Below are 27,131 nucleotides of genomic sequence, written 5' to 3' on the forward strand. Positions count from 1 at the left end.
ACAGACCCAAATAGCAACCAGTGCTGGAAAACTCAAAAAGTTTGAACACTTTCAGGAGATTGCAGCCAAGAGTGGCTGGCACAAAGCAGAACATCCAATGAGTGGTACAGCACACCAGTACAGGGAAAAGATGTCAGCCATGAGGAGGTGGGATGCACAGTATCCAGAATATCAGTCTGCAAAATCTGACACACAGGAATGGTATTTAAATGGGAACTGATGGAAACTGTATTGCTGATAATGCTAAAAAACAATATTTAGCTTAGTTGGTTGGCAAATGGTGCTAATTATGCCAAGGATGTGGGTTTGATCCCCCCATGGCCCATTCACTCCAGACTTGGACTCGATGAGCCTTGTGAGTCCCTTCCAATTCAGAATATTCTGTGATTCTGAATTAAATGCCAGTGCAGTTAATAGACAAAATCCTATGATGGGGAAAATGATGCTCAGGTCAGTGGTGCATGTGAAAATACTTAAAGAAAGTCTGTAAGGAAACATAAGTGTATAGGGGAAGTGTGTCAGTCACACAGGCATATGGTGGGATAGTTCTATTACAAGACTGAAAATTAAACTTGAAATGCAATATCTTAAATCAGTTATATGTCACAGCAATAAACAGACAATAGGTGGGTTAATAAGTATACCCTGGTCTGGGGTGTAAGTACCCCAAACACCAAGGCTCCTTGGAACTGTCCTTCTAACAGGATGGGAAAATCAACCTCAGAACAGCAAACTCTGCTTTTCAAATCCATTGGCAGTAATTTATGCATCCACAAAGGTTTTGCAATTATGAAAGCAAACGCAGGGGGAAGATGAACTTCTCGGTAATGCTGGAACTTAGTTACCATAAATAATTAACCTAATTAAAAAGTGATTAATTCAGTGTTTATGTTAATTCAAATTATCATAATCTAAATACAGAAAGATCCTATTAAACAGGTGCCCCCACTGTTAATAGGAGGATAAGAAAATATCTCATTCAGATTGTTTCCTAATCTAAGGACACTAAATAGGTGTGTTGAACAGAAACATTTTATCTCCCAGCAGACAGGCAGGGGAGAACAGATGATTCCCACACCATGAGGTGTAAGAGTGGCTGGCCAGAAAGTGTCTGCTCCTTTAGGGGTATCTGGTCAAGAACCTTTTGAATTCAACAAAGGAAGAGAAGGAGAAAGTCATAAATTAGAATGTCAAGGACACAAACCTGACCAAAAAAAGATGGCAGTGATAGGAAGCAAACCTGGACACTCACACTAATTGATCAAGGCATGTGGAAATATGAGGAGGCTTACTGCAGCAAGGGTACCTCATCCAGGACCTTGTCAGCTGGGAAATTAAGGGAAAAGGAGGAAATCAGAAACTAAATTTTCCAAGACATGCAGACCTAAGAAGAAGCAGATCTTGTCACTGGCAGTAACTGATGGGCCATCAAAAACCACAGACTGCACTTGCTGGGAGAGCAATCTGGACCTTGCAAGTGATCAGATTGTAAAGTGGGGGACCATGAACTGGGAGGGATGAGGGACTGATAGAGCTGAGGAGATGCAAGAGGGGCTGTGCAGGGGGAGAGAGAGGAACAAACAAACCGAGGGTAGACACAAAAGGGTATAAAAGGGGCTGGTAAACCAGAGCTGGCTGAGCATTTGTTTGGCTGAGCCCTGCACCTGCCCACCGTGGCTTGTCCTGTCATTTTACATCTTCTAATAAATCATTTCATAGAATCATGGCATGGCTTGGGTTGAGAGGACCTGAAATACCATCTCATTCCAAGCCCCTGCCATGGGCAGGACACTTTCCACTGGACCAGGTTGCCCCAAGCCCCATCCAACATGGCCTTGAGCACTTCCAGGGATGGGACAGCCACAGCTTCTCTGGGCATTCTGCTCCAGTGCTTCACTACATGCACAGTTAAGAATTTCCTCCATACATCAAATTTAACCAGGCAGGAGGGACCTGCTCTGCAGCAGCTGGAGGAGACAGCACTGCATATAACATCACTGAATATGTAGACATCCTTTTTTAATTCTCAGACTAGGAGATTGGCCAACTTCTCCAACAGAAGGTACTTCAGGCTACACTATTTTAATGCTTGATACAGGAATACTGACAGATTAAAATGTGATTTTGATTTTTTTTTTTTTTCTGAAAAGCAAGAGAAAGTGATTTTTTAAGTGACTGAGGTCCTTAAAGTAGGCACAATGTGTAGTAGTTCTGTTATGGAAAAAAGTAGTCACATTATTAGGGAAAAAGAACCTAAAAAAAGCACACTTTTCAGTCTTTAAGAATTGGAGCTTTGGTTAATCAGAAAAAAAATGCAAATTTAAAGACAAGAATATTATATATATGGAAGAAGACAACATGTCCCAGCTTTGTTGCGGAAAGAGATAATTTGTAGGGATTTATGGACACAATGAACTCTAGAGGGCAAAAAAATAGCAAGGCTTTTTCTAAGAGGAACAGAACAAGGCCAAAGCAGCACAATTGTACTGTTAACCTAGGCAAGTATCTTCAAAACCTAAATTTTAATAAAAAAGACACTGTCCTGAGAACTCTTGATATTAGATTGAGTAGCCAACAGATGTTTCAAAAGGTGACTTTGGGCTATCCCAAAAAAATATTACACATGCTTTTAGGGGACCAGAAAGAATCTAGAAGGTAGTTATGTAAAAAAACCTCTATTTATTCACCAGTGGGAGAGAATTCTGGCCAAAGCTATTGCAAAAACAGCATTGACTCTTTCATCTCCCTAAATGCAGTTGTAAATCTGATTTACTATATCAGAGAATGCAACTGATAGCAGGCATTTACACATGCATCTGATGAGTTTGCAACTGGAAAAATAATTCAGAGAGTAACTCGATGTATGTAAATGTGATTTAAAAGAATTTTCCAGTCTCAAAAAAAAAACATGGAATACATTTGCAAAGGCCACAGCAAAGTACAAGACACTGAGGCAAGTCATTCAGGCAATTGACACTGCATGGCTTGGGAGTCGCATGGCAAATTCATATTAGCAATTCAAATTGGAGCTTTCCTATCCAATGATATCCTGTTTGAACACAGCAGAGTACAAAAATGGACATGTTTCAGAGGATACAGGAACACTGCATTGGCACACAGGAGTGCAGAAGCAGAACAAAAAGTTCCTTATGCTAGTTAAATAAAGATAGAGATCAGGGAACTGCAAATGCATGATCTTGTCAAAATAGGTTATCCCTGCTGACACACCAAGAAATGTTGGAATGTGCCCTGTACCTCCAATTATACCTCCTGAAACACAGACAGAATGGTATAACAAGTGATCAGACAATACAGAAAGGTTCTAAAAGACATATTGATTGCAATTAAAGCAGTGAGTGTAATAGAGAATATGTTTTATAAGTAGCCTGAGGAATGTCTGTGTTTGGATTAATTTTCTTCAGGGAAAAGAAAAATGTGAAGACCTCAGTGCTGCATCTCAAAGAGTTGACCAGCCAATGCTGATCTGAGCAGAGCCAGAAAGAGACTCCAAAAAGCTGCCTCAGGTACTCCTCTTACACAGTTCAGCTCTAACAGACCCATCTATCCTATCTCCTGTTCAAAACATCTTCATTTAAAATGTCAAACATCTGAGGCAAGGGGATGAGATCTAGGGACAGGCAGCAGGACACAATCAATCCCAAATCTCTGGCTGCCCAGGGACACAAGGGACCATTTCAGCTATCATGGGCTCTGGAAGAAAACCCTGGCTCAATCCTTTGTCTTGTGACAGAGTCAGAGAATCTTTGAATGGTTTGGGTTGGAAAGGGCCACAAAACTCATCCAGTTCCAAACTTGTGCCATAGGCAGGGACACCTTCCACTATCCCAGGCTGCTCAGAGCCCCATCCAGCCTGGCCTGGAACACTTCCAGGGATGAGGGACCCACAACCCCTCTAGGAATAAGTGGGTGGGAATAAAAAAAGACCTTCTTTCCTCAGTAAAGGACCTCCTTTAGGCCCCCTGATGGATGTCAGTAAAGCCACACCAGGGCTGGAAAGTGCTTGCTGTGGAGCTGGTGAGGGCTGGTACTCATTTCAGACACGACAACATCACTGAGCAGCACTGAGAAGGAGAGTTCCAGGAGGTCACTTCCCCCTCTCCACAGTGTTCCCTTAAACCCAAAGATCAACCCCTTCCAAATCTTCAGAGGCTCCTTCAGAGGACTGGTTTCCACATCATAGAGGAAAAAAAAATTCTCCTCCTTCTGATGCAGCACTGAAGTGGAAGCAGGCAGAGAGAGGGGCCAGCTTTCCAGCTGGGAGTCTGCCACGTTCCTCTCTGCTCCTCAGTTCCATGACTCACCACTGAGACAGTGGGAGCACAATGCACCAAGAGGTTAAAATGTCCTCAAAAATGCACAATAGCAGCAGCAAAATGAACTCACAGAGAACTTAACAGCTGTGGCCCTGTTTTAACAGAAAGGGTACTTATCTCAGTGGATTCTAAGAAGTTCCTAGACAGCCTAACCACCATCCTTTTCCAGTGTGGGATCTTTCCCCAGTGTATGCTGCCAAGTCCCTTCTCCAGTGTCATTTTAAAGTGCTTCAGTGATGAACCCCACTTTCCTTGAAGCAATCCTCCTTATTCCAACTATTTTTTCCAACTACATTTTCCTCTTTGACATCCTGAGTTGTAAGAGCTCCACTTCTGCAAATCATGTCCCTTGGACAATCCTAGTAACACTCAGAGACTGCAGTTGATTATCAGCACAAATTTTTAAGGAAATTAGATGCAAGCACTGACCAGCTTCTTGAGCACTTACACTTTAATTTTACTTACATCCTGGCCAGGAGGCCCCTGTGGTCCAGGGATCCCAGGCACACCACGGGGACCCTGAGAGGGAGAGAAGAGACAAACCCAGTAATGTGAGCAGTATTTATGAGGTGCTTCTTAGCTGAAGAGAAGAAATCCTTAACCTAATAGTAATTGGTGGAAAAAATTAACCAGCACCTACTCAACTATGAGAGAGTTTAAGAAAAAATATAATTACAGTTCACACTGCACTATCCTGATATCAATAATTTCTGTGCCTCAAGGGACTTCATGTGCATCACTAGAGTCAAGCTTCCCATACATTGATTGGAGAGGTAATAATGACTCTTTACAGGAGGTGGATTTTTGAACAGAGAGAAAATATGCCTGAGCACAGGACAGTAGAGGAGAAAAGAAGGTCCACCTCTGTCACTGTCATATTTTCTGAAAAATCCCCTTGCCCAGGATTCTTCCCCTGGGAAGCTGAGAAGCCTCAGAGAAAAAGGAAAAACAATAATTATGTCATTTTGCTTCTCCTGTGTTTTGCTGCTTTGGAATGTGGTTTGGAGATTGTTTATCCAACAAACAGCTGGTTGTTTGATTGGTTTCATGTAAACTGTTTTTACTTAATGACCAATCACCGTCCGGCTGTGGCAGGACTCTGAAGAGATCATGAGTTTTTCATTAGTATCTTGTTAAGCCTTCTGTATCTATCCTTTCTCTATTCTTTAGTATAGTTTTAGCATAGCATTCTTTAATATAATATAAGTACATAAAATAATAAATTAGCCTTCTAAGAACATGGAGTTAGATTCATTATTTCCCTCCTGCCACGGGGGACTCTGAAAATAGCACACATCTTCTCAGTTCCAGGCTACCACTCTGCTAGGACTGGCTGTTGTGCTGGAAATTCAGGCCAGTGTCTACTGAGACCATGGTACACAGTTGTTTGTGCCACACCTTGACTGGATTGCATCCTTGAATGGATTGCATCCTTGAAAAAAGGGACTAAAGTGTGTTTGGTGAATACTGAAATCTGTAAGATTTAAGTAAGAAAAATGTTCTAAAATGGTTTCTTTTAAACCTTTGAGGCCTTGGCTATAAGAAATATGCCTTGAATTATGTGCCTTAAAATAATTTTTTGAAAGAAGGGTGAAGCAAGTCACTCATTATTTCTCTTTTATGACTACTGACACATAAGGAAACATCTCCACCAGGTCAAGGCTCTTGATCAACTCTTTCTCACAACTCAATATAGCAGACAAGTACCTGGTAATACACAGAAGTTCTGATGGATCAGCCACCCTATGACCATTCCTTGAGCAAAACCAAAGCAATTACATCTGCCCTCATGAAATGACTGGCAAAAAAGATAATTAGTGTGGTTGCCCCCTCCCCAAAGAATTTGGGTATAGCTAGAAAGACATACTGTACCAGTGACCCTTTGTCTCCTGGGGGTCCTGCAGGGCCCTACAAACAGAAAAGACACAGCAATCAAAACACTTTAAATTCTCATTTAGCAGGGTGGGTGCTGCATTAAGGCATTATTCTCTGCTCTGGACTGAGTGTGGATGTGTGTGCACTGTGGCCATGGACAATCCATGCTCCTGGATGGGTCTGGAGACACAGAACCACAGCATCCACACATCCCTGGGGCTGGGACAGGACAACTGCCCCAGGCTCTGAAGATCACCACATTCAGCCACCTCTTAGACAAGGAAAAACATCCCACAGGACTTCTGTGCTCTTTAATTTAGGTCAAAGTAGGGGGAGGGCAGTGGGCATGTGCATGCTGTTTGTTTGGGGATGCAACTTAAAATGTGCAGCTGAGTAGAGGGAGCCCCTGGCAGGTACCCACTTCTACAGGAACACCTCAGAAGTGCTGCAGTGCCATATCCATCATGGGTGACTCAATCTGGTATTCCAAACACACCCAAAACAAGGCTTGAATAAATTGGCTACCACTATAACTCCTCTCTCCTTCTGCTTTCTGTTTCAGGCACAGCAACTCATAATCCTCACAGTGTCTCCACGAAAGAAGACACCTTAGTGCATGTTAAAGAAATGGCTTAATGCATAATTTAATTAATGCCCACAAGGCAAGACAGGGCAAAATTGAAATCTTTCTACTTATACTGTGCATCCATGCATTAGGCAGCTTCAGCATACACATGTGAATTCCCCCCAGCTGTCCAAGCTGTCCCCTACTCTGTTGGAAACACACACTCTGCTAATGCTCAAGTTTATGGCTCAGTGTTATGTAAATTGTAACTCAATACTTCAGCAGATAAGATAAAAAAAATATCCTCATCTATATATACTTTTTGTGCAAGGAGCAAAGCTGAGAGAGGTTAAGGGCAGAGGAGGAAACAGGGTGAGGATTCCAATTAAAAAGAATTGCTGGCTCTCAGCTCTGAAGCTGAAGTATTATAAACACAATTTTGTCACATTGCTGAAAAGAGTAGAGGCTGATGTCTTTAATTCAGCATGTAATATGCACTGAAGCAACTCCACTGATTTTATTCTGGTTTTTTTTTTTTTTTTTTTTTTTTACTGTGGGATTCAGTCTTTGTACCGTCTGCTAGATTCAAGGTTATACAGAGTTTTTTTTTTTCCAATTCCAGTCTTTGCACTGGAGCTGAGGTTATGATGAATCTATAGTGGAAAAAAACCCATCATAAAAGTGGTTTGGTTGTTGTTTTGTTGTTTTTTTTTTTTCTTTTTTAAAAGAAGCATTTAGTAAAGCAAATTAAATAAATAAAACATATAATTTGAGAACAGTGTGGTGTGTAGGTGGCTACACATCCTGACAGTGGGCAAATAATGAAGACACTGAAAAAACCAATCTTCTGGTGTGAGACAAGAGATGTCTGCATTTGGAGTCAAGTCCTTAGTCATTTTTGTTTAGGGAGATGAGGATGCTAAACCCCCAATGAAGAACAACTTTGTCATCCTGTGTACATCAGGATGCAGACATGAACTCATCTAGCCCTGGACTGAATCTAAAAATCTGTAATCAAAGACTATCCACTAGCTAGTGATTTTCAAATAAGCCAGATACTCATTTGTTACTTTAATTTTAATTTAATTAATGGCTGAACATTGAGAAGTGCAAGAACACCACCGCTCCTTAGATAAATCATAGATAAATCTATAGATCCTTAGATAAATCAAAGGACATCCAGGAAACCTGCAGTGATTGGTAACTCTGTGAGGACCATAAAAGCCATGATACAATCTCAGTGTGAAACAGGACCAACCCTGTCTGTTCTAACTCAGAATTCAGCATAGTAAAAGCAAATATTAAGTGGACATACACCTCAGAAAACCAGATTTTTCAACTCATTACTCAGCAATATGACTTATCCTTTCAAGGCAAGTTTCTATACTAATTGGGACATTTATATCTAGATAAACAGAGCACTAATAACCAAACATTGATGATTGGTCCAGGATCATGGCATGCATGAGGTATTGCAAAAGAATGCAAGGGCTCAGATGTCCTCTTGCAATTGCAGCCAGAAATAGCATTTGCTTCCTCCTAAACATATTTCACTAGCAAATTCAGTGCATAACTGGAGGTCTCTGAGCAGGACTACTGCCAGAGCACTGCCAAATCCCCCTCATTTCTAGAGGAGTTGTAGATGACAAGTATTGGAGTGATCAAAGCCCAGCAACAGGAAAATCCAAATTTTCTGAGCAGACTCCCATATACACCATGTGACCAACTGATAGTCAGGAGGGCAGAGCTGGATAAAGTCAAACCTACCAAACATTTGGGGGAAATTATGGGCAGGAGGCCCCTCTTGGAACACAGCAGTTTAAGCAATCTGATTTTGTATTTTGCTATTGGAGTGTCACTATGTCACTGATGTGGGCATGTGTGCCACACTCATCCCTTCCAACAGGGTTCATACAACAGCAAGGTTGTGTCTGTGCAGGAGAGCAGAACTGCTCCCTTGGCACAGATCTCCTCTCACATCCACAGCAGTGTGCCAGGATGATGCACAAAATTCAGGAATGACAGTCCTGACAAAATTCAGGAGTGACACCAATCAATGCCAGAGCACTTTTAGCCCTCATAGCACACGTGTGACACGTGAGCCACAAATGGCAGCCTCTGAACTCTTCTGGAATCTGCACCTTCAGAAGGCAAAATGTCCCACAGGCTCTCAGCACAGCAGAGCACAGGCAATGCAGGTGGCAATGCCTGATTTTCCACCTCATTGTATGCTGCAGCAGGACCTGCTACTTACAGGGGGTCCAGCCAGGCCAATTCCTGGCACTCCTCTGTCTCCTGGCTGTCCAGGGAGGCCAGGAGCTCCCCTCTCACCCTGAAATAAAGGAAAGAGTTAAAAGCTTTGTGCACTGATGAGAAAATGTGCTGGGATGCAAGCAGGTGGTACACCAGAATGTCACATGAGTACATCTGGTCCTGATCCTGCCCACAGAGGGACAGCATGTGGCAGCATGGGGACATGGCACAGTTGCTGTCTCATCATGCCATTAAAGTGTCCTTTTCCCCCACAGGGACCCCAGCCTCCCTCTGCAGGCTCAGAGTGTTCCCATCACATCACAGAACTGAGGGCAAACACAATCTTTGTGCGTGTGTTCATTTATTTTAGTGCACGGCATCAAAAATTCCAGCATTTCACAGAACCACCAAGGTTGGAAGAGACCTTCAGGATCAGCTTGTCCCAACCACCAGCCCAGCAGCACCTCAGTCACCCCAAACCAAAGCCCCAAGAGCCACATCCAGAACCAGGGATTTCAGCAGGGTAGCAGGGACTTTCCTGGGCTTGGGGAAGCACCAAGCACCACAAATCACTTTTCTCTCTCTGTGCTTCTGTGGTAAAAGGCTAAGGCACAAAAATTGCTGAACATAGATCATGTATCTGAGGAAGACAGGATTAGGGAAGTTTTGCTGCATCTTAATATTCTCCTGTCCTTTACCAACATAGGCCTACTCACTGAAGTGTATGAAATTACTTTGGTAAAACAGAAGTCAACACTTCAACCACTCTCTCTCAAGCACTTTACTAGAAAAGGAGAGCCTTCCCTTCTAAAAAACAGATTTTCAAAGTGAATAAACATGAATAGCACAGAAAACAGCTTGACATTGTTCAATGTACACTGCAGACAGAGGGCTAAGAAAGAATTCAGCTGTAAGGCTTTAATTTAACATCTGTTTTCTAGTTATAGGGAGAAATCAATAAGATTTTTATGGATTGCATTGCAGTTGGGAGATTTGGTCTCACGTTGGCAGTAGATTTATAACAATCAATCTTATTTATGCTATTTATTATGACATTTTTTCTAGCTATATAGAAGCATGATAGAAAAATTGTTACCTGTGGATTCTGCCCACTCAAAATTAAATCTGAAATATCTCCTATTTTTCCCCTTTCTTGCTTTCTTCTTATGCTAATCTTTTACAACAAAGAAATAATACTGCAAGGCCACTGAGGAAAAATGCATTCTGATTAGTTCAAACACTCCACACATCCCTTATCAGTTATTTTATTCAAAAAGATAATTTTAATACAAAAATTTCAATAGTATTTTCCCACATACAATTAAGACTTTTATCATCTTCTGTTGCTATTGAATAGAATACTTAATGAGATTTCTTTTAGTGTTTTTCTTTCCTGACTTTTATATTAATTCCCAGTCTATTAGTGTATGTCTGTGTGGGTGTAGGTCTGTGTTCTGAAGTGTCAAAGATATATAGAAAAGACTACAATGCATTTGTACAAAATGCATCAAAACTAAAAAAAAATCATAGCAGTTTGGTTATTTCAAAAATATGGGACATAGATGGATTGGGTCTCATACTCCTATAATCCTGCTTTTATCATTTACAGAATCTTTTTCAACACCAGATTCTTCTTCCAGTCCACATCAGAAAGTGGTCATTTTGAAGAGGACAATTTCTGAAATGTCTGATTAAATCTTCAAGCACAAAAATCAAAGATTTTTGCTGTTTTATTACTTTCTCTCTTTTCTGTGGGCTTAAAAGGCAATAAACATTACTTTTAGCAGAAGTTAGTATCATCAACTTCTTCAACTAGCCACTCTTTGCCTCAATACAGGAGGGGAAACCAGGACTACCTGGTTCTACTGGAAAATAATTAATGTCCTCCTTGAAGAGAGGTGAAGGGAATGAGGGCTAGGGAAAAGTTCTCTTTGAGGGCTGCCAGGTGGTCCTGAGAGCAGATCACCCCTGAGCCATGCAGAGTCTCCCTGGTTGTGTGGATTAAAGGGTCTCAGTCCCAGTTTCCCTGAAAAAGTGTGCACTGAGACCTCCACCTCTGCTGAATTCTTATAGTGCTGGAAGGTACTTTAAATGTGGAAAGTGAACACAGCTAATTCATAGCTGAGTATTTACATCCACAGAGATGCTGGAATAATAAAGAAAGGAATCCTCTAGAAGGTAAGAAATGCATTTTTGAATCAGAGCTTTGCAAACTCTATTTTCCAGTGGAAAACAGACCATGTTTGCACCATGTTCTTCTCCCCAGTTCAGGTGATTAAGATGGGCAGTCCACATGAAGTCCATCCTCACCTTATGTCCAAAGGGTCCTGGCAATCCTGGTGGTCCTCTTTCCCCCTAAAGTGACAAAAGCAAACCAAGAAAACAGTCACCATCCAGCCAAACAAGAGCCTTTGCTATAGTCAAGGCAGCAATTCTCCCATCCCTGCCCTCCTGAGCTCACACTGTCCTGGCAATATTTTACTGACAACATGTAACCAACTTAAACAATCTGCTAATTTGGGCAAGAATTAAAAGCTTTTAGGGAACTTCCATCAAGCTAATAATTTTTGTTCTAGTCACAAGGACAATGGCTACTCCTTGTGGAGGTCTCTGTTTTCAATGTAAATTTCAGAAATAAATCTTCAGTTCTCTCTGACTTTTTTTTTATGCACAGGTGAGATCTGGAGCATATTCCACAGGCAGGCCTTCCATGGATTCAGGTAAATCCATGCTCTCCTGCAAGAGTCATGGTTGCCTGTCTCATATTGAACTAGTCAAGCACAAAGCTTGCCAGCAGGACTTACCTTTTCTCCATCTCTACCCTTCCCAGGCAAACCTGGCTCTCCAGCACGCCCTGGCTCACCAGGTGGCCCAGGTAAACCCACTTTTCCTTCTTTTCCAGGATCACCCTGTAGAAGAGAAGCCACCAGAACTCATTAATATACTAGAAAATTACCACCTCAGATCTTTCACTGGAACTGAAAGGCATGGATATTTTCCTAGCTGTCTCATCTGGATTTCTTTTGGTATCATAGGAAAACCTCATTAATGGGAATTCTTTTCCTTCAGTAATCTCAAAGCAGTTGTAATTTCCATTAAGGAAAGTAAAAGACTTCAAAATGTTTTGGGAACCAGCTATATGTGGTGGTGTGCTCTCTCCATGGAGCACACCCCAACCTGAACTCATCAAAACTGCTTATCCCTGCTGTGACACTGAGAAATGTTGGAATGTGCCCTGATCCCAACCTGACCTTTGCTTCCCATCACCCTGCCCAAGTGACACCCAGCAGCAGCAGCAGCAGCAGCAGCAGCAGCAGTACTGGATGCCTCTGGTTGTGATGGCTGCTCCTGACTCACAGTGGGTTCTGGGGAGGCAGATAACAACCCTACAGGTGAGGGCTGGCTTGGGCAATGTGCTCTCCTAAACACAGTGCGGGTCAGTGCCTTCACAAATTTGGGAGCAACATTTGTAGCCAGCATGAAAATATGAGCCAACCATCTTACCCCAAGAACAGGGCACTTGCCCAGATCTCCCCTTGACCATGGATGCCTCTCAAGATAACCCCTCAAATTACCACCTTATCACATCAGATGCTCAGCAAACAAAAGGGGAATAAATATACTGGAAACTCTGAATCCTTAGCTAAGTGATACAAAGGATTGGTTGCACAAATATAATGCTTTAGACAAAATATTGATCAAGTTTGGGACTAACTTTGGATGCAGCAGACACCTAAATTCTTCTCTGAGAAGGAGTTCAGAACATAAAGGGATCCTTTCTGAAGCTCATGACTCAATGGAAGGGTCTCCCTGACAGTTTTGTCTGTCCCTGTCCTCAATGCAGTAAATAATCAAGTGTACCTTGCATTGAATCTTGTTAAACTACTGTGGCATTTACCAATGAACTTTATTAACTTGGTGTCTTACATCAATAAAATATACTGTTCTTCTTTCTTGTGAGTAAAGTGCATCACTCTCTGCAATGCTGAATGAGAGAGTCCTGGGTCCTCACATGACCCTGAGGCAGAGCTCAGTAACTTGGAAGAAGATTTTATTGAAGGAGTTGGGATTCATTCCCTTTTAAGCCCCAAATGCATGGATATAGATAATCATGTTTCTGATTAATCATTCCTAATCCAGAAAACAAAGATCAGGACAAAGATCAGCATGCTGGGCACGCAGGGGTGCATGACCAAACACAAGCCCCTGACTTCAGAAAGCTCATAAAAGGGGACAAAAAGCCAGTTTTTCTTCCAGCTTTGGATTTTCTGTCATAAATAGGAGTTTCTTAAAATACCAAATGCCCGCTCTTGTCAGGTAATGAAGACCATAATTGTGTAGCAGTGACTTTACCATATCCAGTCATATATCAGTGGTTTATTAGGTAAATTATAAAGTTGCAACTGGGTGAAAACTTTACAGCACATGTAATAGAGGAGCTCAGACAAGATGAATTCATGAACCCATGTGTCTTAACCATCCATGAACCTATGAAATAATTTTTCAGTTCAGAGAGTATCTGTCCCTATTACTTAAAATGCTCAAGGAAAAAAAGGAAACAAACCCATCAAAGAACCAACTCACCTTTTCCCCTCTTTCTCCTGCCTTTCCTGGGAGTCCAGGGCCTCCAGGAATACCCTGGAGAGAAAAGAACTTTGAAGTTTTTTTGTAGGCAGTATTGGATTTTAAAAAAGGGGCAGACCTGTGGGTTCAGTATAGTTTATCTCAAGGATCAGTATCAGCTCAACATTTCCCAGTACAGAAAATCTGTAATCCAGAGACTACCACAGAAGGTGTATAACAGTTCCTTAAAGGAAGAATTTCTTTTACAATATAAAAAATAGCTGAACAGAAAAAGCAGAAACTGAGCTTGTACCAGATTTGTGCATTGTACCAGTAACTATTTCTTTTGTTTTGTGAAATTCTCAGTAGTCCCTAATATGCTACCAACAACCCCCAATCACCACCTCTGTATCAGAAAAGCCAAAAGCCTCCCAACACTGGGAAATGTAGCTGTGTTCATTTCTTCCTCTATTTCAGTTTTCAATCCTTTTAACATCTTGGCAGGTCTCAAAGGACTCTGTGTCAAAATATAGATGATTTAGAGCTCTAAATTAAGTACTATAACTTCCTATAACCAAAACATATCTTAGAATGGTACTCCATTTTAAGATGTGAAATCATGTCTTGGCACCATTAAGATTGGATTGACCTCAGAATGGATGTGATAATTATTTTCCTTTCTGCACCAGTAGAAATTATTTCCAACTATATTGGCTTTTATAGGTAATATATTGGTATTACTGGTGTAGAAGTTTGCTTAATGGAATATGAAATTGAAAAGTTCTTAATTTTCAATATCACCTTTCCGTTTGAAATTAAATCACTACATTAATACAATTAAATCAAATGTATCTTAACAATTAGTTGAAGGGCAATTTAAGTTTTCTTGGATTGCCCAGGTAATAAACTCTGGTTCTAACAGTGCTATGGTCTAAGCCCTGTGCCTGAATACATCATATCCTGAGGTCTAAATGCTGTTTTTCACCTACTCCAGTCAGTGCCCAGTGAAACCCCAGGAAATAGAAAGAAAATTACCATAGTGGAGCTGGGAGTAGAGTTAATCCAAAGATTTTTTTAGCAAATATGAAAAATTTTGTCATGCAAAATTAATAGTGGTGATGAACCCCCAAGTAAGGGGACACTGGATTGATTTCAAGGGTCTTTAGGCTCAAATGCCTACATGTTTCCATAACAAAAGTGGGAGTTTACAATGTTATTTTTATACCAAGAAGTCTTGTTTACAAAAGGAGAGGACAAATGAAAAAAAGGCAAAGAAAACAAAACCAAAGACACAATAAACATTAAATTTTTTCTCTTGAAGAGTTGGCAGCAAAAATTGCTTTTAACGATTTGGTGAGGAATGAAGCAGCTCCCTTCCTCCCCTTGATAAAATGAATATGAGAAGACAGTTAATGGATACACCATTCCCAGGTGCCTCCAGATCTTCCAATTCAGCCCTAAGAAACAAGTTTAATGAAACACAGCCTTTTGAACTTCATAGTAATGCCCATGGAAGGGAAAACTAAGCACATTAAATAAAGAAATCAGGGCACAGATGGGAAAACAAATACACTGGTGCATACTTACCACATTTCCTGGCAAGCCTCTTGGACCTGGGGGCCCTGCTGGTCCACTCAAACCCTGTTTTAAGAAAGATGAAGTGTGTGTGTGTGTGTGCATATCACAACTTGTATCACCATAGGAACAAGATGTTCTAAGTGAGATTGGATTTCATGTCAGACAAGGTGTTGTACATCAAGAAGGCAAAAAATAGCACATTTGTTTGAAACTTTTTAGTGTAAAGAGTAATGAAACAATACAAAATGGATGAAGGCTCTCTTTGGGAGCTTAAAGCTACCTTCTATGAAAAGAAACCCTAAATCTAGCTCAGATACAGGAAGGAAAGTCTGGGCCAGAAACATCAGAAGAACAGAGAAAAGAATGTTGATTTCTCATAAAAAAAAATGTAGGTCAACAAAATGTGCTTTGTTGACAATTCTACCTTTCTCTGCTGTGGGGAACAAAACCTGAAAACATTCTTTTGCGCTAAACAGGTGAAATAGCCTAAACCATCCAGAGTGTAGAGTTTTGAATTGCAGGTCTTCATCTGTTTGGAAGATAAAGCTTTGTAGCATGAAAAAGCCCATGTGTGTCTCCAAAATTTCATGGGAGACATATATTCATTAGAGGACATATATTTGGGGATTTATGTCCCAACAGAGATGTATGTCTGGGGTTATCAGGCTATATTTAGAGGTTTCATGGAATCATAGATTTGGGTTGGAAGGGACCTTAAACATCATCTGGTTCCAAACCCTCTGTCATAAACAGGGACACCTTCCTCTAGACCAGCTGGTGCTGGGCAACCTGTGCCAGTGCTTCATCCCCTTCAAAGGAAACAACTTCCTCCTAATACTTATCTAAACCTACTCTCAGTTTGAAGCCAGTCCTCCTTGTCCTATCACTCCATGCCCTTGCAGAAAGTCCCTCTCCAGCTCTGTTGTATTCATTCTTTAGGCACTGAAAGGGGCTTTGAGATCTCCTTGGAGCCTTCTCTTCTCCAGGCTGAACAATCCCAATCCTCTCAGCCTTTGCCCATAGCAGAGGTTTAAAGGTTTCCTCATTTCTGTGTTATTTACAGTCACTGGTCTGTGAGCCAATAGAAATATGGAACAGCAGCAGGCTGTGAAGTGATGGCAAGAAAAGAGAAAGTGCCTGCAAATATCTGCATTTCCACATCATAAACATCCTCTGATCCACCAGGTTCACAAAAAATAAAATCAAGGAATGGGTTTTTGTGGAAGTGGGATAGTTTTTGCCATCTCTCTTTTTTTAATTTTTTTTTTTATTTTTTCCTCCTCTCCAAAATACTAGGGGGTCCTTCAACCAAGAGTGAAAGACTCCTGAAAATAGGCAGTTCAGGGTTTAGGGTCAAAGCACTCCTTAGGGACACTGTGTAAGCACAAGCCCAAGAAAGAAAACCATGAACACAAAGGTAGAAGAAGAAATTTCAGTGCTCTATGATGCATGATTTGAATTTCTTATTCCTTCCTTCTCCTAATCAGTCATTCCCTCTCTCAATCATTATTTCAAACAGTTCTTCAGTGTTTCTTCCTTTTTGGCTTGCAGCTTTTATTCAGCTGCAAAGGTCTTATGTGTTCCTACAATAATAAAACTGAACTGGAATCCTTTGTTGTTCCTAAGCACACAGACAAGAGCAGCACTCCCTACAACAAATGCCTCAAGAAAAGGGGTGTGGGATGAGTCTTCTGGATGAGCCAGTATTAAAACAAAAAACCAGCAGAATCAACAGTGAAGCCTAAAAGCACCCACGATGAAAAGCCAATTGCTGCTGCTGCTGAGCAGTGAGCTCCCTGCTCCAGCTGCCTGCCTGAGCTGGGCTGACATTGCAGTGCAGTCACACTTACTCACAAAAGGGTGTTTTGTTAAGCAGGGAGAGCTTTGAGCAGGAAAAGATGCACAACCTTGAGCTGGGCTGAATGGGGCATTGATCTGTTTGGTGCAGATGGTCCTGTTTGCCCACAAACAGCCTCTTCCAGCTATGGATGAGGATGTGCTCTGTGATCAAGCAGCCTGGGACTGCAAACCCACAAGATGTTGATGTCAGTGTCCCTTCAGGCGTGTCACTGCCAGGGGAAAATGCTGCAAGGGAAGTTACTCACAGTCTCTCCAGGGGCTCCAGCCTCTCCTCGGGCTCCTTTCTCCCCCTTTGCACCCTGTGCAGAAAGGAGAGATACCAGCTGATTAGACATGGAAGGAGACCTCCTGCCATACAAAAAGGCTTCAAGATGCCTGAATGTGTACTAGGAATTGGTTTTGTTAACCAATTCACAGAGGAGTTAATGGCTGAGGAAACAGCTCCCAGTTCTGTATGCAGTAAGAAAGGGAACTATAAAAATAAAACCCTGAGACTTCAGAAGAGTTACTGATGACTGATCAGCTCAGATACTGTTTCTCAGCACAGGATGCTGAAACCTGCAGGTATTCATCTGGGTGAAACTCCTTCCTATCCTCAGGCCTACCAACTACTTCATTTCCAGTGGAACTTTGATGGTCTCCCTTCACAGAAGACTCACCTGCAATTCTAAAATATAAACATCAGTCATCTAGAAATGGTAATAAGAGATCCCCTTGCAGAGGGTTTGTCCTAATCATACATATCAGAGAGCCCTTTCTGAAGAATTTTTGCAGGACAGTCTACTCACTGAACTGTCCCCCATTTAGCAGATGTTAGTTAAAAGTTGCATGGCATTACTGTGTTTTTTGTTGGGTTTTGGGGGGTTTGGTTTTGCTTGGTATGAGGTGGTTTTTTTATGTTTTTTTTTTTGAATGCTCAGACTGCTGCTGACATGCTCAGAAACCTGTTTAAGGTGCTGAGGCCCAAGTATGGCTGATTATAAAGGCTGGGCACAGCATATATGATGGCAGAGTGAACACCTACCCATGTTGAATGGAAACACCTCAGTGTTGATTGGAAATAGTTTTGTGTGACACTACATTTACTGAAGATGGCTGAGACCATAGAACCATTTCACATGAACCATTGCTCATTCCAGGTGAGATGAGCTAGGGTTGAATCTGACTGCTCTGCAATGTTTTGGAAATGTGATTTATCTGCAAGACCTGTGATTTGGTAGCAGCAGTACAAGATGCCCTCTTGAAGGACCATGAAGCTGGAAGAAGTCTCTCAGACAATACTGACCATGCTACAGAGATAATGTATCTCTGAGCTGATTTTCCTCCTGCTGTCCTGCAGTCCAACAGAAGTAAAAACCTCTACAGAACAAAGAAATGGGCTGCTGGTGTGTACAGGAAGGATTATTTACAGTGATACAGACCTTGAGGGCACTCCTCTCTAGTCATGTCAAAGATTTTCTTCAAGGTCCCTCTTACCTGTACTCCTGCAGGTCCTGGCACACCTTGCTCACCTGGGACCCCAGGTAATCCCTGCAAAACAGAGGGAGAGGTGAAGGAGCTCCTTCCACTGAGAGAAGTATGATTTTTACAGAGGATGTCACTGCACAGGGCTCTGTCTCTTCTAGGAGCTCCATCCAGAACAAGAAAGTCCAGAATACAAATGCAGTACCCAAATGCACAATTTAGCTGGGCCACATCACTTCAAAATCCCTTAATAAATTCTGCACATAAATTACTGCCAGCTAAGCTCTGCCTAGCAAATCCCATAGTCCTCTTTTCAGCTACTAAGGCCCAGAACTACAGATTAGGTGCCTAAACTCCAGTAGTCATGTAGCTTCCTCTACAGGCAGCACAAAGATAAGCACCACTGTGGCTATTTTTGATGAGAGAAGCATCACAGCTGCAGGAGCATGTCCCACCCTCTCCCTCCAAAACTGACCACTCTCATGTCCTCTCTTTGCTGTACTTACAGGTTCTCCAGTCACTCCTCGATCTCCTTTGTCCCCTTTTGGTCCAGGTTCACCCTGATATAAAACAATAAGACAAAGAGAGAAATAAAAGCTATTTTCAGGGCTGGAAATCACACTAGTTCTGTTTAGTAAGTGGGCTCTTTCAATCAGTTACCCATTTCTGACACAAAGTAGCTTCTTCAAAGGACCTTGAGGTCAATGAGTCAAAACTGAATGCCACACTAAGATATGGAGATCACTGTCTGGACTCCTAGGTCTGTTCCAATACTAACTGAAAAAATACCCAGCTTAAAAGGAGAACATTTTGCCCACAGGTGGAAGAGTAGCTAAGACTATACCCCAAATTAAAAAACAAATCTCTAACATTTTTAAAGGCCACATGATGTGACTAACAGCAAAAGCACCAGTGCCACGGCACTACCTCTCAGTAGGACCAGAGCCCTGATGTCATCCTACAGTGATCCCAGATACAGCTCCCTATTCCATCTATAAAAGAGAAGTGTTCAGTGATCATCTGGAGCATTTCCAGAGGTGAGCACTACACAGTTATTCCTGATCTCTAGTTCTATTAACATCTCCATACATCCATGCAGCTTCCTCTCCCTCCTGCAATGACAGTACATTTTTTCATGCACCACCATCACTGCCTAATAAGATTAATTTATTCCTGTTCTTCCTCCTTACAGTAAATTGAATATGCATTCAGACAGAAGTTCATCAGCTTTGTCCTGTGGTCTAGAGCAATAATCAATAAATCCATATGTCTGCTTTTTATAAATTGAAAAGGAAAGCACACAATTATGGAACTAGCTGGAATAAAGCAGGCACTACACTCCACCAATACTCACTTTTGTATATTGTTATGAACGTATGCATTCAGGCAACAGCAATCATTACTTATTCATTATTTATCATACCAAGTGTTTCAATTATGCAATCAAGGAAGAGTAAGAACATCAGTGATTTAAGCTACACACACAAGCAAGGAATTGTGATCAGCCAAAATGCAGAGCCAGACAAATCAGCTTGAATTTTATTTACGTCTGCTATTTGCCAATCATTTCTGCAACACCTGGGAATTCACAGTCCATTTTCAAATGATTCTCTAACAGATAAAATAAGTGTAGCTGCATAAATATTACTTATGCTTGTATTAATTATGCATTATGAATAAATATTATAATCTGTGGTAAATAATGGGAGGAATTTTACTCTACAAACAGCATCCCATTAGATCGACTTTTAACCAGGCAGTCCCTGATGCCATCTAGTGTCCTTCAGAAAAACACCAGGATCACCTAAAGCAGCTCAAGCAAGGGGCTAAAGCTGCAAACCTGTATGTTTGTGCTTGGAAGCTGTTTTGTGTAATGACATTTCAAATTCTGAAACTCTTTTGAGAAAGCACAATGGGTCAGTACATTTGAGAAAGCACAGACATGGGTCAGTACATTTGTAGGTAGGGATGGTGTTACTGAGTGGGAATAAGGATGTACATTACCAGGAAAACAAAATTGCAAAGTGAAGAAGTAACACAAGAGATAAATGGGGAAAGTTTTTAAGATTTTCCTTTCTTCCACTTTTTCCTTGATACTTGACTTGCACAGCAGTGCAAAATCTGACAGCCACAGACATGGGCAGAAGAAGGATTTCTTCCCAGATTCATACAATGGTTTGGGAAGAAAGGGACCTTAAAATAATCTCATTCCAACCCCTCTGCTATTGGAAAGGCACTTGAAGCCCCATCCAACATGGCTTTGAATGCTTCCAGGCATGAGGCACCCACAGGTTCTCTGGAAAACCTGTACCAGTGTCTCAGTATTCTCACAGTAAAGAACTACTTCCAAATACCTAATCTAAACCCACTCTCTGACAGTTTAAAAGCCTCTAATTATCTTTGTGGCCTTCTCTGGATTTACTCCACGAGAGCCAAGATGTCCTTGTTTTGGGGGCTCCAGAGCTGGATGCAGCACTCCAGGAGGGGTCTCACCAAAGCAGAGGGATAGAATCACCTCCCTTGACCTGCTGGCCATAGCTGCAGCCCAGGACACAACTGGCTTTTGTTAACACAACCCACCAGAAAACCTGCCTGCAAGTCCTTCCAGTTCACCAAATCCATGACTCTGCCAAGGCTGTTACCACTGCCTGCTAGTGCTGCCCACTGGCAGCTGCTCTCAATCCATTGCCACCCACTTCTTACCTCCCCCTCAGTGCACACAAAAGACAGAGTGACAGCTGCCAGCTGCCTCCAGGCCAGCCCAGAAGAGGGCTCACAGCTCCCATGACCTGCTCTCAGCAGTGTCCTCCTGTAGTCTCAATTATGCCTCAGTAATTCCTGTGCTACTTAAAGGAAAGCAAGTGCAGCGGGGGTCCAGCTGTGCCTGGACACAGTGGGAGACAGAAGGAAAAGTAAGGAGCCACCTCTTTTTTTACTGCTTTTGCCTCTTTCCAGCCATTATACCTGACCACTACTGTGGTTCTCTCACCCCATCTCCAAGAATATTTCATGATCCTACCTGACTAGCCTAAATATATAGGAAATAGTCCCCTGGTACAATAAACACCCACTCAATGGGAAGCAGTGGCAAGGATTTGTTTTTGGAGAGCACACGAGCACCTGTCAGCATCCTGCTGGTCCTGCCACCTCTGTAACATTACCCATGACACTCTCCTAAGGCTCATCACCTCCTTCTGACACTTTAATGTGTATACCTGTACATCCAACTGTTCTTACCTTCTCCTCCCTCACACTGCTATGTGCAGAGCTGTGCTGTGGCAGGTGTCACCAGAGTCATCTTGCACAAGGAGAAATCCCAGCAAATGGAACAGCTGACACACTTCAAGCCTTTTATTTCTTACTGTCTTGCAGCTCATTTACCAGAGCAATGTACTCAAAGCAAAAGGAAAAACTCTTTCTGTGAGTGTAGCACTACAAAGACCACGTAAGATGTCATTGTTCTGCATGTTTCCTTAGAGTGTATAAATATATATACAGATATATAACCTTTGAGCAAAGGGTAAGAGCAAGCCAAAGAAATCTTATCTCTTTCTCCACTACTGCTTCACATCCTCATTTCCTTCCTCAGCCTCTGAAGAACCTGGCATATATGTTCTCTTTCTAATGGGACTCCTACAGCCTACCTCTGCCATCCATGAAACCTCCTGATGCATAACAAACATTCACAGATCATGTTATGTCATTTATTTCCCACTAGGCGCTACAAATGGGAACAAAATCTTCACTTTGCACTGGGATTAAGAGGCTGGGATAGCACACAGCTCTGTCCCAGCCACAGTTGGTTTGACTGCTGATCTTACCAGCACAGCTTTCGACTTCTCATAGCTGGTTACAGTGGTGAGGATGCCCAGAACCAGACTAAATCTGGGTTCTTTACTGAAAGCATTTAAATAACACAGAAAACACTAAGGGGTGTGTCTACCAGATACAAGAGGGGATAAGCCAGAGGCCATATTTATTAGAGATGTTACTTACAGGAATCCTGGGGTGTGGGGTGAAGAAGGCTGGCTGGAACAGAAACCAGAGTGTTAAAATCATGACAGCCTATTTTCCTTAAATGCAATAGTTTACACATACTCCTGTCATTACAGATTGCACATTCCATACATTCCATAAGTAGGTTTATAAAAGAGCAACCCACTGTAACATCTGGGTGTTTGGAAAGAAGCTCACAAATATCTTAAATCTCCCAGAATATTTGAAATATGAACGTAAAGTCAAGACTATCCTCTGTGTCCTACCATGATGAAAAAACAATCAATCTTTAAACTTTATAGCAATTTTACTGCTAGCAATCTCCAGCTCACTTTTCCACTTAGAGCCATCTTCTGTATTGTTAAATTTCCTGATACCATGAATGAGTGTGTTCTCCCTCTGCTTTGTACCATGTAATGAAATCTCAATGGGAATACATAGTCACTCTGAAGGAATAGCCACAAAAAGAAATTATAAAGTTTTGTAGAAAGAGACAGTATCTTTTCTCAAAGCTGATAAAATTTTGAAAAAAAAATAGACATTGATGACATGAAGACTTGACAAAAGCACTACCTACTTTTAACAGCTGAAACAGTGCCCTGGCTCCAGCCTAGACCAGTGGGAGGGAGCATGGCCAAGACATTATGTTATTCAATACCACCTCATGCCACTGCCAGGGGTGGAGGAAAGGGCTTCTTTCTCTCACTCTGGAGAAGGGAAGGATGTTCCTTTCTGTTGGAGCAAGGAAGGCAAATGGAGCAGTGGGATAATGCTGGTCCTGACCAGAGGGAGTGTTTTGGGTGGCATGGCTGCAGTCAGGTTAAGCTCCACTCCCTCTAATGACCACTTTTGTTATTAATATTGTTTGTTTTGCTATTGTCTGTTTTCTTATCTTATAGTTGTTTCCATAAATTGTTCTTATCCCAACCCTCAATCTTTGCCCTTTGTGCCTCCAGTTCTCCTCTCTGGGCACATGTGGGTGGAAGAGGGGAGAAGTGGAAGTGAGTGACCAGAGGCTGGTTTTGGGGTCTTGGGGGATCAGGGGTGCTAAATTGGGGACTACCATTCCTAAACCATGACAAATAGAAATAATTTCTCCCTACAAACACAGGAAGCTTGAGCAGTGGCACACATTTCCATGTCCAGCCATGTTGTATTTGTTTGTGAGCTGCCTTTTCTGCCTTTACCAACACAGATTCATCTTTGGTGTTGTGACTGGGTCATTCTTGCCTGACACATGTGGAGTCTTTCTACACAAAGCACCATGAAGTGATCTGGCCTAGACTGAGGCCCAGCTAATGGCAGAGAATAAATTAAATCACCTTCTCCATTATGGGGATTTTTGAAGGAATTTTGAATGAGTTAGAGACAGGACCTCTGAGTTTTTAAACGATGCAATTTATTTTTATCTTCTACACAGGCAGGAAGGGTGAGTTCAGCTCACATATTCATAACATGGTTCAGAAGGTCACAAGACCTCTAGTTACAAGACCTTTTGAAGATTTATTGACCAAGAAAACACTGCCCACAAGGATATTTATGTTTTTGACCCAATCCTTAAATATTTTGTCTTATGGACTCATGTTACAGTGTAAGCTTTCTTAGTCAATCACGTTATGACACACGAACCTACAGGACTGCATTCTAAACTTCTTGTTTACCTTTGTAACTACTTTTATCTTTTCTATATCTTAAACTTTCCTCTTCTTAACTCAACGTGTCTCTGCTTTAAACTATAAATCCACATTCTTGCTTCTATAGCCTAAGTTTGGAAGCCTCTTCCAAGGTCTCAGACCAAATCCTATGTTTAACTCTAAGCTTTGGCTTTCAGGCCCAAAGTTCTGAGAACTCCCTGCATTTCATATTCTAACACTCCACTGCTGTGTCAAGGTCTTTAGGCACTCGATTTTCACCAACCAACAGACCTTGATTCAGATTTTCTCCATAACCTGTGAATGAGGCAGCTGTATCCAGCTGTGGTGAGCAGAGCTGATGAGAGGATGTGTGCCATGTCTTGGAGGATCTGTGACTGGCATAAATCCTCTAGTTGCAATGATGGTGCTCATTCCAAGCTGCTTACTCAGGTTTTCTTAGAGGGAATTCAGAGGTTTGTGTATTTACATTCAGTGGGTGCTGATTTAATCACCTATGAACTTGTAATTATACTCAGGCTCTTCAAACAAACTTTGCATCTTGATTTTGAAAACAATAAATTTATGTATTCTTGGTCTGTTTTTGCAAAGAGGCAGAGGAAAGTAAAACCTCACCAAAAAAATAAAAAGACCAAATAAACCTTGATATTGCTTCTCTGAAACAAAAGGAGATAATCTCAGAGTAAATAGGTCCCAAAGTTTCTGCAGAGAAGAAACTTGAAAATTGTTTCTGAGGAATTTACGTGGAAGAATGATAGCTTGAATATTGTTATAGCACCAATCATAATCTTACTTACTGTTCCAGGTAAGCCTGGGGGTCCAGGGGATCCTGTGTCACCCTGGAGAGAGGAAAAAAAGGTAACCAATAACATAAAAAGATTCCCAAATAAAATTCAACATTATCATTTAGAGATGCAGCATTAGAGATGAGATACAACCCAACCCCCCAGCTCAGTGACATTTCTGGACTGAATTTTTGCTGTCCTTGCTTTGTTGCATGCAGGATTCTCATTCTGTTGTCTTCATCCCTCTATGATTTTATCATCAACCTGAATTCACAGGTTGATGAATTTCTAAAGTTGTCCCATCCAGTTCAGGATATGGAGTTTAATTTGCTTTTTACATTAAAGTTGACCAAAAGTCTTGATTGAACAACATATTTTAGCTAAACTTCTGTCATTGATTAAAAAAAAATCTGTTTTTTATCAAATATTTAAGTTGCTAAATCCAGTTCCCCCCTAATTTTGAGTTAAAACTACGCTGCTGCTGGAGGATCTCCTGAGCCCTGGCATTGACCTTCCTGTGGCTGTGCTCCACAAACATCTGACCCCTGACACTTGAAAGCCAAGAACTACCAACAACACTTGTTAACCTCCTGGGTAAAGGAGGTTTAGGTGCCTTATTGGTGTCAGTGGATCACCCATGAAAGAATTCCCACCTCCACAGGTGGTGAAAGTCACTGATAAACTGAGGACTGATGGAAGAATTCACATCCTGAATGCCACTGCCCCAGTAATGAGGGCAGTTTTTCTACTATACCCCCACAAGCATCTGCAAGGTCAGTGTTTCTTCTTCACCTTCATGTTCACAAGGGTTGAATGTAAATTTTGGTGGACATTTCCTTTGTCTACTTCTCTCACTTTCACTAAAATCAATGGTGTTGTGATGGCAGAAGCCCAAACTGTTCCTTAAATTATTGTTCTATCCTCCAGATACAGGCACAGAAAACTTTTTAGATTTTAGTTCTAGGGTCATTTATTAGCCAGTTATAAAACTGAAAAAAAAGAGAAAATTTTAACCAAATTAAAAAAAAAAAGTTTTCCTTGAATTAATGAAATTGTCCTTTATTTCATCAGATTTCATTGCTCAATAAATTATTGTCTCCATCCCACACATAGCTATTTCTGCTATGTAAAGTTGGACTTTTAGCTGAACTGTAAAGTTCAGCTAAAAGTCTTCCAAATTTTCTAGTCTTCCTCAGCCTCCTCTATCATTTGTCTCTGCCCCTTTGTCTGTTCTCCTGTCTAAGGAAAATCAGGATAATTTCATGACTTACTTTTTCTCCTCTTTCACCTTTCATTGCTGGGAGACCGTCTCTTCCTTTTTCTCCCTATAAGCAGGGAAAGGAAATCAAGAAACATGCGCATTTTGATTTTAATGCATCAGCCTCACTAAAACATTTTACACTCTCAGTTATCTATCTTCCAAGATGTAGAGCAAGCAATTAAAAATGTAACATTTTGAAGATGGCTTCAAAAATCAACTATATTTTGAAAACCAATGAATATCAATTGACTTCACAGAAAGTAAAGCACCAATCCTAAAATAACTTGCTTGTAGAAGATCCTACTGCCTGATGTAGTTATAAAAAGCAGAGGGTTTTTTTCTAATTGGAAAAGAGGCAGCAAAACAGCAGTTAAGACCCAGAATGAATAATCATATTACTGTTTTTGGTTTGGGTTGGAAGGTACCTTAAAGATCATTTGCCATTAATATATTCTGTATTCTGTGCTCTACAAGGCATAAAATGGAGCAAACTGCATGGAAAACCTCAGCTGATTTTAGATCCTCTTGATCACATTCAAGCATGTCATCAGTTATCAGGATTACAGACCTCACTGACACGGCTAAATTTACTGTCAGGCCCTTGACCCAAATATTTCCTGGCATGAACACATCTCCAGAGTTCTGCAGCTACCCAGAGGAAGCAGTAGACACCAGGACTTGGGCAGAAGTTAAGCCATCAGAAAATAATTCAGCCATCTGAAGCCTTTTCCAGGGCTCAGTGATGAGGTGAATTAGTAATTTTTTTGTTGTTATCAAGAATTTCAAATGTCCTTAAATCAGGCAAGTAATTCTGAAAAGGAGTTCTAAAGTACAATCTGACCTCTAGAGTTCTAACCTTCTCTAATGCCTCACAAGCAGCATGGCACAACTCCTCCCATTTGGGGTAGATATTGTTCATTAGCACCTCTGTGTTAATTGGGAACA

At 41.4% G+C, this 27,131-nt stretch overlaps 1 protein-coding gene across 2 annotated transcripts in view; it reads right to left on the minus strand.

Moving 5' to 3' along the window:
* Positions 1-27,131, minus strand: part of COL22A1 (collagen type XXII alpha 1 chain) — a 245,023-nt gene that overhangs the window by 43,544 nt on the left and 174,348 nt on the right. For both annotated transcript variants that reach the window (XM_077189317.1, XM_077189328.1), the window contains 13 exons: positions 26,197-26,250; positions 24,938-24,979; positions 22,489-22,521; positions 18,999-19,052; positions 18,505-18,558; positions 17,274-17,327; positions 15,178-15,231; positions 13,612-13,665; positions 11,832-11,936; positions 11,338-11,382; positions 9,029-9,106; positions 6,207-6,242; positions 4,800-4,853 (listed from right to left, as the gene is read on the minus strand). In XM_077189317.1, the coding sequence (XP_077045432.1) occupies positions 4,800-4,853; positions 6,207-6,242; positions 9,029-9,106; positions 11,338-11,382; positions 11,832-11,936; positions 13,612-13,665; positions 15,178-15,231; positions 17,274-17,327; positions 18,505-18,558; positions 18,999-19,052; positions 22,489-22,521; positions 24,938-24,979; positions 26,197-26,250 (717 nt within the window). The remainder of the gene's footprint in view (positions 1-4,799; positions 4,854-6,206; positions 6,243-9,028; positions 9,107-11,337; positions 11,383-11,831; positions 11,937-13,611; positions 13,666-15,177; positions 15,232-17,273; positions 17,328-18,504; positions 18,559-18,998; positions 19,053-22,488; positions 22,522-24,937; positions 24,980-26,196; positions 26,251-27,131) is intronic.

Source organism: Agelaius phoeniceus, chromosome 1 (genome assembly GCF_051311805.1).
Source record: "Agelaius phoeniceus isolate bAgePho1 chromosome 1, bAgePho1.hap1, whole genome shotgun sequence".
Lineage (NCBI taxonomy): Eukaryota > Metazoa > Chordata > Aves > Passeriformes > Icteridae > Agelaius > Agelaius phoeniceus.